The sequence below is a fragment of the Salmo trutta genome, unplaced genomic scaffold (genome assembly GCF_901001165.1).
Source record: "Salmo trutta unplaced genomic scaffold, fSalTru1.1, whole genome shotgun sequence".
Taxonomy (NCBI): Eukaryota; Metazoa; Chordata; class Actinopteri; order Salmoniformes; family Salmonidae; genus Salmo; species Salmo trutta.
Genome location: NW_021823258.1, coordinates 1,606,446 through 1,616,528, shown reverse-complemented (window position 1 = coordinate 1,616,528; position 10,083 = coordinate 1,606,446). Strand labels below are relative to the sequence as shown.

The following is a 10,083-nucleotide window of genomic DNA, read 5'->3' as shown; positions in this document are numbered from 1 at the left end:
CAGAGTCAATCAGATAATCAAAAGCAGCTTGGGTAGTACAATGTGTACAGAAGGCATTCAGATGTCAAAGGCAAAAGCATGATAGTCTTCTTGTCATGGTGTTCTGTTAAAAACAGATTCATATTCGTCATGTTATATAGTAGATCTATATCCTTAAAATGTTATAGTGCATTTGGGCTCCCGAGTGGCACAGCGGTCTAAGGCACTGCATCTCAGTGCTAGAGGTGTACACTACAGGCCCCGGTTGGAATCCAGGCTGTATCACATCTGACCGTGATTGGGAGTCCCATAGGGCGTCACACAATTGACCCAGCGTCGTCCAGATTTGGCTGCCATTGTAAATAAGAGTTAGTTCTTAACTGACTTACCTAGTTAAATAAAGGTTAAATAAAATATACATCTAGATCCTTAATATGTTACAGTTCATCAATACAATTAATGTTATAGTATATCAATATTCTATATATGTCATAGTAGTACATCAATAATCTTCATATATCATAGTAGTACATCAATACAATGAATATGTTACAGTACATCAATATTCTTCATATGTCATAGTAGTACATCAATATTCTTCATATATCATAGTAGTACATCAATATTCTTCATATGTTGTAGTACATCAATACAATGAATATGTTATAGTACATCAATATTCTTCATATGTTATAGTAGTACATCAATATTATTCATATGTTATAGTAGTACATCTATATCCTTAATATAAATGTTAAAGTACACCTATAAGTCTTCTAAATACACATTTCAAACTAAGGCCCTCAAGGCATAAAACATTCCACAGACATGGATTCAGAGTGAGTTTTTTATTTATTATTATTTCAGTAAACATGTCCATACAGCCATCTGCATGAGATATCAAGTGTGTTGAGTCTAGCCTCTGCAGTGCTTCATATCACAGCACTGACAGTCTAGCCTCTGCAGTGGTTCATAACACAGCACTGACAGTCTAACCTCTGCAGTGGTTCATAACACAGCATTGACAGTCTAACCTCTGCAGTGCTTCATAACACAGCACTGACAGTCTAACCTCTGCAGTGCTTCATAACACAGCATTGACAGTCTAGCCTCTGCAGTGGTTCGTAACAGTGTTACAACCCCACAGTCTAAAGGAGCATTTAGACTAACCAAAAGAGACTGAAGCTTTGATTTTGGGACAACGGTACAGAAAAGATCAGAACTTTAATTTCAAAGTGACATATGGTACATAGCCTTGGACAGGAGTATCATAAATACAGGCTTTTCTGTTCCCCTTCCCCTACCAGCAACTCCTGTTACCCCCCTCTCCTCTTCCTCACCCCCCCCTCCTCTTCCTCCTGGTGGTATTAACAGGGGTGATGGTCTGGTACTCGCTTCCTGCAAGGGGAAAGAGGGAGGAATCAGTAAAAAGGACAATTAATATGTTTTCAAGGAATGAAAACAACCTCACCATTTCAGAGTGGTAATTAAATGATCAACTTACAAATGAGAACAACTGCACTTTGCAAGTCATGTTTTGGACTGCCTAGTGCAAAGCAGATTGGGATAACAAGGATTCTCTACTCTAGTCATGTGGTGGACTGTTAGCTGTAGACTTGACCAATCAGAATGAACCAGTTATTGAGGATAGAAGCAGAAGACAGGGAACATTCTGGCATCGGAACACACTGGACCTGTTATCCCTCCATAACAGACAGTACAGGAGAACAGGGAGACAGCGTGCATGCCAAGAATGGAGGTTTAAGTCAGGCATTTGACTGCACCTACTGCAAGGATTGTGGGATATCTGGAACAATAAAAGATAGCTGCAGGGTGTGTGGGGCAGGTGTTGGTCCTCACCTGGGCGCAGCCTTGATGATGTTGTCGACGCGAAGGATCATCTCTGCAGCCTCCGCAGCAGACAGCAGAACCTGTCTCTTGACCTGGAAGCTCTCTGTCACCCCCATCTCTGACATGTCACCGATGGTACCCTGGTTCATATCTGAGGGACCCGGGAAGACAGACAGACAGACATAAGCCTAAGTGTGATGGTGCGATGCATCAGACTCACGTATTCAATCTGTTTTAATTCCTCTGGACCGGTTCAAATAAAATGACTAGAAAAAAAACAAAGGTCACAGGTCAAAGGAAGCAAGGTTTGAAACATCTAGGAGAGTGGAGGTGTATTGAGACGGTACTCACTCAGACCCATGGTGGTCTTCCCCTCCTGATGAGCAGCTCTCAGCTGGGCCACCAGATCGGCACTGTCATAACCGGCGTTGTCCGCGATGATGGTGGGCAGCATTCTAAGAGCTTTGGCGAAGGACTCCATGGCCACAGCCTCTTTGCCTGGTGTCCTGAGGGCCAGGTCTGTCACCACCTTAGCCATCAGCATCTCAGAGCAGCCTGGAGGGACAGCAGCATGGAGATTCTCACAGTGGCTTCAGACAGTGTGTTGAACTATTCCAGCCTGTTATTTCCCCACAGTATCCATGTAGATGGGCAGTGTGTGTATAGACCTCACCTCCTCCGTAGACGGTACGGGTCTCCTTGACGGTCTGAGCCAGGACACACAGGGCATCATGGAGAGACCTCTCAGCCTCATCCAGGATCTGCTGTGTGGCTCCACGCAGCACCACAGTACACGCCTCACCTGGGAGAGGGGAAACAAAAAGACAGGCAAACATGGTCAGGACTTACAATCAGAGAAAATACCAGGAAGACAAATTCTGACCATCAAGCCATTATCCTGCTAGAAAACCAGAAGTAGAAACCATTTCTAAGTCAGCCTGCTGTGGTATGAACACTGACCCATGGCCACTCCTGAGAAGTGGATGAGAGTGTCCTCGCCGATCATCACCTCCTCGATCAGCTTGCAGTGGCCCAACTTCACCAGCTCAGGGTGGTCGAAGGTGGACGTGATCTCTCCCCCTGTGACCAGAGCCAGGCGCTCCACTCCAGAGAAGTCAGCATGTTCTATGGCCATGACGCCTGCTGCAGCAAACAGCTGCTCTGGGTAGTTGTAGATCAGCTGTCTGGTGATCAATCATTACTGATTACTAAATTACTCAAATCAGTCACACACACACACACACAACGCTGAAAAAACCTTGATGAATAGGTGAACTTCTACTTAGTACGTGTGTGTGTGTGTGTGTGTGTGTGTGTGTGTGTGTATGTGTGTGTGTGTGTACCTGTTGATGAAGCAGTTGATTCCGTGCTTGAGGATCCGCTCCACCTTCTCCTTCATCTTCTCTTTCTCAGCCATCTCTATCTCAGCCACCTTGGCCGTGGAGTCCACACGCACTCTGGAGCCAAAGATCTGACACAAGATTATACAGCTGCTTGGTTAGAAACGTCAAGGGAATTTGCAGCCATTTTTACAACCCGTCTTAAGAGGCTAACAGGAGATAGCAGGGAAGAGTATCAGGGATGGACTTCATTCTGATTCAGACAGCTGGAATTCAAAACATACATGTTCCTTGTTGTTTTTCAAAGAGGAAAATTGGAACTGGAGTTACAGTTTACTTCCTGAATTGATAAAGAATTGATGGTCTGTAACCCTAAGAACATATAAAAAAGGTAGAACCTTGATCTTATCGGTGTCCATGCCAGTGTTGGCGATGAGGATGTTGACGTTCTCTAGTCTCTTGGGCTGGTTCACACCAATCTTCTTGTCCAGCAGAAAGCCTACCAAGACAACCAACACATGAAGCTACATTAAACTCAACAGAGTAGATGTTTGAACAATCTGTCCTCTAACTAAGAGTGGCTTGTTTATTATTAATGTTCACACACACACATACATATATACACACACACACACACACACATATATATATATATATTACACACAGTACAGTAGTTTTGTGCATAGACGTAACATTAGCTGTAATGAATGTCTCATATAGCCAGTTTGTTGCATCTACCCGATTTTAATTTAGGAGGTTATTAACCAGTTATAACAGCACAGTATGAAGCTGCTACACCTTCTCAATCCTCCAAGAGCACATATACACAGCTCTGGGTCAGACTAGAGCTCTTTAGATGTATTCATTACGTCACAACGTAGCAAAGGTTTAGCAACGTGAACAAAAAAACCCTGCGTTTCTTATTGGTCATCTTCAGGTAATCCCTCCCTGTTTCAGTCAGTTTTTCTTCCGTTTGGTATCCTAATGAATATGACCCAGCTGAGACCAACTGCTGTGTTCTGTCAGAGGTAGAATATGCATCAGCCTCCCAGTGGTCTCACCTTCGTCCAGGTAGGAGTCGATGAGGCTGCCTCCTAGCTTCTTGATGACGTGGATGGCTTCCAGGTTACCGGAGCTCTTCAGCCGGAGCACGGCCTCCACGGCCAGCTTGGCAAAGTGGTCCTTGTGGTGGGTCAGCAGCTTGGAAGACAGGGTGGTGCGGGAGATGTTCAGAAGGTCCTCCTGGAACTTCACCTGGTCGTTACTGAGGAGGGGAGAATAAACAGGAGGGAGGATGGTATTTTTTCACAGCTTAGCAATGTGATGTGTCTAGTCCTTCTTTATGGCATTGGATGGGTGGTTACTCATCTATGTAAGATCTTATTAAAAACTTATATCTCATGACATTAGCTGAGTTCAGTTGTGTGATAGAGACCTCGTAGTTAAACCTGACATTATATTCTAGAAAAGCTTCATCATTGTAGGCCTACCCATGGTCCACAGCAGCGTCCTTCAGAGCCTGGCGGGCTGCCTGGGTGGCCTTCCTCCAGCCAGAGATGATGATCTGAGGGTGGATCTTCTTGGCAATGAGGAGCTCAGCTTCCTAAAAGACAAGACACCAGGGTTGTGTTCATTTGGCTACACCGTAGAAAAACATTTTGCAACGGGAAACAAAAAACAAGCATTTGTTATTGGATCATTGATAACTTTAGGAAGTATTACCAAGACAACGCACTATAGCTGGTGTTGATAATGGTTTTACTTCCAGGAGTTAATGACTTCACAACAGACAGCTATGTGAAATACAGTATTAGCTAGATGTGCTCAAGAGGATGATTAAGGTTTGTTAAGTAAATCATCCACTCTTACCCTGAGCAGTTCAGCAGCCAGTACTGTGACAGAGGTGGTGCCGTCTCCAACCTCATCATCCTGGGTCTTGGACATGTCTGGAAAACAGGAGGACTAAAGGATCAGAGGGTCTAGGACATGTCTGGAAGACAGGAGGGCTAAAGGACCAGGGGGGGGGGTCTAGGACATGTCTGGAAGACAGGAGAACTAAAGGATCAGGGGGGGGGGTCTAGGACATGTCTGGAAGACAGGAGGACTAAAGGATCAGGGGGGGGGGTCTAGGACATGTCTGGAAGACAGGAGGACTAAAGGACCAGAGAGGACAACAACAGTGTCCAGAAAGACAGCATAGCAGAGGGCCACTGCCCTGGGGAGCAGCACTATACCGTGTGCAGGCCTTTCATATTTCCCTACAACTACATAGTTAAACTGGTGAACACTCACCAAGCAGATAAATACACAACGCAGAGGACGAGAGGTCAATAGAGAAGTAAAGGTCAAGAGGACTAAAAGTCAGAGTAATAATGATCAATGGAAAGTGTTATGTAATAGGGGATTAACGATCAATGGAAATAGTGTTTTTATGTAATAGGGGATTAACGATCAATGGAAATAGTGTTTTTTATGTAATAGGGGATTAATGATCAATGGAAATAGTGTTTTTATGTAATAGGGATTAATGATCAATGGAAATAGTGTTTTTATGTAATAGGGATTAATGATCAACGGGTCAGAGACATAGGAGGGATTTCAGTCCGGGACTCATAGCTACACGGCAAGTTCTCATTGGTCCAAATTGTTTATACATTGAACCTGAAATATGACACTTGCTATTTGGCCCAGTTTAATTGCAAGGAATTCCAATTGGTCAACCACAGGCTAGGGATGGGTTATAAAGCACATCCTGTCCCTTTGTTCTGTGGAGAGAACCACTGAAGACAGGGGAGAATGAACATCTACCTCTCAGCGTTACAGCTCTTTGAATAAACCCATCTTCCTCCCCCTGATTTTCTTTGGGGTCTGAGTTATTGAAGAGTAACATCAACTGCTAACACTGGTGAACATAAACACTCACCAACCAACACTTTGGCAGCGGGGTTGTCCACGCCGATGGCTTTGAGGATGGTGGCCCCATCATTGGTGACTGTAACAGTTCCCTCCCTGCCACCTCCGATAAGGATCTTGTCCTGCAAGGTGGACAGTCAATGTGAGTTTCAACCACACAAATTATACATTTGGTCTAGTTGAGTTTATCCAGTCATGCTATGCATTTAGGGATTTTTTGTTGTTTTGTTAATATAATTGTTCATAATTGGGAATGTGGTATTAATCATTCATTGATGTCAATGACAGACTTGTTGAGTGATACCTACCATTCCTTTTGGTCCCAAGGTACTCTTCACCAGATCTCCAATGGCGATGGCACCGATGAAGGATGACTGGAGGAAACCCAAAACATCAGTGTAGCACGGTATACCGGTACCACGGTAATATCACGGTACCAAAACGTCTTATAATACCAACATGTTAGAACACCATAGTACCGTTTCATATGATACTACCACATGTTTTAGCCCTACAACTGGCGCCTGTAACGTTAATAAAGTCAGTAGAATGTTTTTAAGCAACAGCCACTAGTCTCTTGTATGGGCCGGTTCAATAATATCCACCTAAATTGCATGCACATATCAGGTGTGGAGCTGCAGTCAGTCATCTGCATCCTCTTCCAGCATCACAATGACATCCAGATCATTATGCATGTATATTCCTTCCTCCCATTCCTCCAACCAAATCACTGACAGGCCTTTGCCAATATGAGAAAATCAGCCGTTCTATGCCGTATTCTATTACACAGTGTGAAGTTAAATTCTACGTGTTGTTCTGAGTAGAGGTGTGAATATCAGTGACATGTTTTTGTGTGTAGCACATGTGTATAATGTTTAGAATATGGGAACAAGAGCGGAGGGAAGGGGCGAACAGGACATTATGCCACAAATGTTTTCTCTGTGGTATCGCGATACTTGGCCTGGTATCGTAAGTAAAATGTTTGTATCGTGACAACATTACAAAACATTGTTATATATGAATGGTACAGTAGAAAAACAACTATTAATGTAGTGTCATGACGTTGGCCTGTGGGTGAGGTTTATGACCCTCCCCATAAATACCTTTCCTCTCTCTTGACTCTACAGAAGGAGTCTTGAAAAGCCTTTGTTAAACATATAGAGTCTGACAACATCAAAAGGTGGGGGGAAAGGAACCATATTTCGGTAATCCAACAAGTTGAAAATATGCGTTGGTACTTAATGAATATGATGCCAGATCAGTTGGCGTCTGAGACATTATTACTGATGATAGGATGACAAACTGTATCTTGGAAAGTCTACACATTATAGTCATCAAATTCACATAGAATTGTTGTGCAATTTACATTTTTAAATATGAAACTATTTGTGAAAAGATTAAATGTAATTTTCGCTTCCAAATGAGAGAATTGGGTTTACATACAGTTAAAGCTCTGCTCACTCAGTGGCCCCGCCCATGTGAAGAGACATTGGTTATAAACTATGAAATACGCCCTTCTCTCCCCTCCTACATAAAGCAATTGACGAAAACCTAACTTGGTGTTCCGAGGACGTTAGGGCAACAGTCCCACGTTGAAAGGGCCCAGATAATAACCGAACGAAGTTAGCATTGAATTTCAACGTGAAGATGACGATCAACACGCCGAAAGGATGAATTACGACTATACCAGCAAGAATATAACATGCGCTAAAAGTATGGAAACTTGGTATGAACTTTGAACTCTTATTCACTCCAGAAGTGTTACATCCTAGCCGTTGAGTTATCAGTGGCCGCTGTAAACATGGGCTAGGAAAGGACGGACGACGTATCCAGCCTACCACACGACGACGATACTACAACGTATCCAGTTTACCACCAGAGACACTCTTCAAAGGACAAGGAAGATCTCTGTTGGGCAACACGGCCTTCCATCTACAACCAACCTATTGAAGTGCAGCTCAGAGTAAATATTTAATGCATTTTCCTTTTCCAAATGGGAGGTTATTTAGAATGCATAAGATTCTGTATTTACGATAGCATAACTTCTCCCTTTGTTCTTCAGCCCTCTCGCGCTTTCAATCAAGCCCAACCCCCTCTCTTTGTGTAACCAGTTGTCGTATCTGTTCCGTCCACCAAGGAAGTTTTCTTTATGACATCATTTGCATTCTGTGTATATGTAAATCTCTGTGATTAGTTAGGTATTTAGTAAATAAATAATTAACCCAAATTTTGTATTGCTGATTCAACTTGTTAGCCAGGGTTCGTGAAGATAACCAAGAATGTACCACTTTCAGATGAGACTAACCAAGGTGACGATTAAATATTGACTGCTATTGATGTAAAAGATTACCAGGTCTTTAAGAGTTTATTCGGACAATAACAGCTCTAAACATTATTTCGTGGTGCCCCGACTTTCTAGTTAATTATCTACCTGATTAGCTTAATCAGGTAACATTAATTACAGAGAAATAATTTTATAGCATAGCCAAAGACACGACAGTAGTATAATATAACGGGGGATAATTTACTAACATAACATTACATAAAGTAAACATCACAGAGCACAGCTCACCAGACGGGCTGTCTCAGCTTTCTCCTCGTCAGCTCCTTGCCTGAAGATGTTCACTGGGGCCATGGATAGGGATGCCTGCAAGACAGGTTAGGATATCAGACAACACAATCTTGCCAGAGTCACACCCCCGACACAAGGCAAACTGGTGAATGCTTGTGCACAAAGTCAAATGTTTTGACTTGACAATCTCTATGATAATATATTATGTCAAAGAAATACCCATAATCATGGTAGTGTCAAGATGAGGAACATGTGTAAGAAGCCACGGGCTGCTGACATCATTTGACAGGTGTTGTGAATGATGCATTGAAATGTCTAAGACTCATGCTTACATTTGAATCAAATCAACAACAAAAAATAAAAACACTGTGCCTTATTATCAAACTCAAAAATGTACATTGCCAACCATACATGGTCACAGATGCACTTGGCTGTTTGAACAGCAGATGGTTGGTAGCATGGGGCTCGGGCTGTAACAAGGACCAGTTGCTGACTCCACCCACTTCTCCTAAGAAACCGCTAGAAGCTTTGTGGCCCAAGCTAGCTGCGTTTTGGCAGACGCTATAGCTAGCCATGTAGCCTTCATTGTTCTGTCATTGTGCAAGAACATGAACACTTTGAAGTCTGTCGTGTCATACTACTGCTAGATGGCCAAGCCCAACAACTAGCTAGCTAACTACAAATCTAGGGATACTGACGGGAGACAAAGTAGCTTAGCTAGTTAGCTCCACCCCTTAGCAAGTTGCTAGTTTGTAAAAAAAAAAGTAAAAACATAATACAATAATTACGTCACTTCTACTGCTACGCTAATTCAAAGTGTATCCAGTTTAAGGTGAAAATGAATTGTTTCTACATCAGGCTTGATTTTCTGTTGATCACATAATCCATCCACATAAAATGACCACATGACGCTATTAGCTAACCAGCTACCTTAGCATGCTAGCTAACTAGTTGGCTGCGTCCAGGGCCCATGTGCTTCCCCAGTCAATGGTACACCCGTCAGAAATGAACAAAACCCATATTAATGCAAGATACTGCAAAGTTTAAGAAAATGTTGTTTTTACTCAGTGTAGTTACCGGTTACAATCATGTCGTTAAATAAAATATTTATAAACGGAACAAAGAGGTTCGCTTACCATGATTTCTGTGAGTTGATAGCAGAAGCCGTGCACGCACCGGGAAGGAACAAACAGGAGTGACGCAGCTACGTAAGGACTCGCCCATAGCAAAGGTACGATCGATTTTGTCCCCCGGGGCGCAGCGTTTGCACTTTTGGTACAATTTCTCTTCTCTCTACCGATCCGGCATTTAGGGGGAGATAAATCAAATCCACCTAATTTAAAGAGTGTTGTGCAGATTGTGCGAACTCGCTGCACACCCCTCTCTACTCTTTCTCCAATGCAGAATAAATCATATTCAAAACAATTT

The 10,083-nt window shown here is 42.9% G+C and overlaps 1 protein-coding gene and 1 non-coding gene across 3 annotated transcripts; both read right to left on the bottom strand.

Moving 5' to 3' along the window:
- Nucleotides 1-812: 812 nt before the first annotated feature.
- LOC115189953 (T-complex protein 1 subunit beta) lies at nucleotides 813-9,886 on the bottom strand. 2 transcript variants are annotated; one of them, XR_003877069.1, is made up of 15 exons: nucleotides 9,792-9,886; nucleotides 8,656-8,730; nucleotides 6,392-6,457; nucleotides 6,094-6,205; nucleotides 5,040-5,116; nucleotides 4,661-4,773; nucleotides 4,232-4,434; nucleotides 3,569-3,669; nucleotides 3,174-3,301; nucleotides 2,791-3,014; nucleotides 2,504-2,632; nucleotides 2,182-2,385; nucleotides 1,840-1,981; nucleotides 1,014-1,377; nucleotides 813-899 (listed from the first exon to the last, which is right to left on the bottom strand). XR_003877069.1 is itself a non-coding variant. In XM_029748478.1 (14 exons), exons 1-14 carry the CDS (start codon nucleotides 9,792-9,794, stop codon nucleotides 1,347-1,349), a joined length of 1,608 nt encoding a protein of 535 aa, XP_029604338.1. In that variant the 5' UTR covers nucleotides 9,795-9,886; the 3' UTR covers nucleotides 813-1,346. The 2 variants fall into 2 exon arrangements, 1 of the variants encoding a protein (XP_029604338.1); XM_029748478.1 differs by having other exon boundaries at nucleotides 813-1,377.
- LOC115189972 (small nucleolar RNA SNORA47) lies at nucleotides 3,842-3,983 on the bottom strand. The gene has a single exon (XR_003877075.1). It is a non-coding gene; the product is annotated as a small nucleolar RNA SNORA47 (small nucleolar RNA).
- Nucleotides 9,887-10,083: the final 197 nt, after the last annotated feature.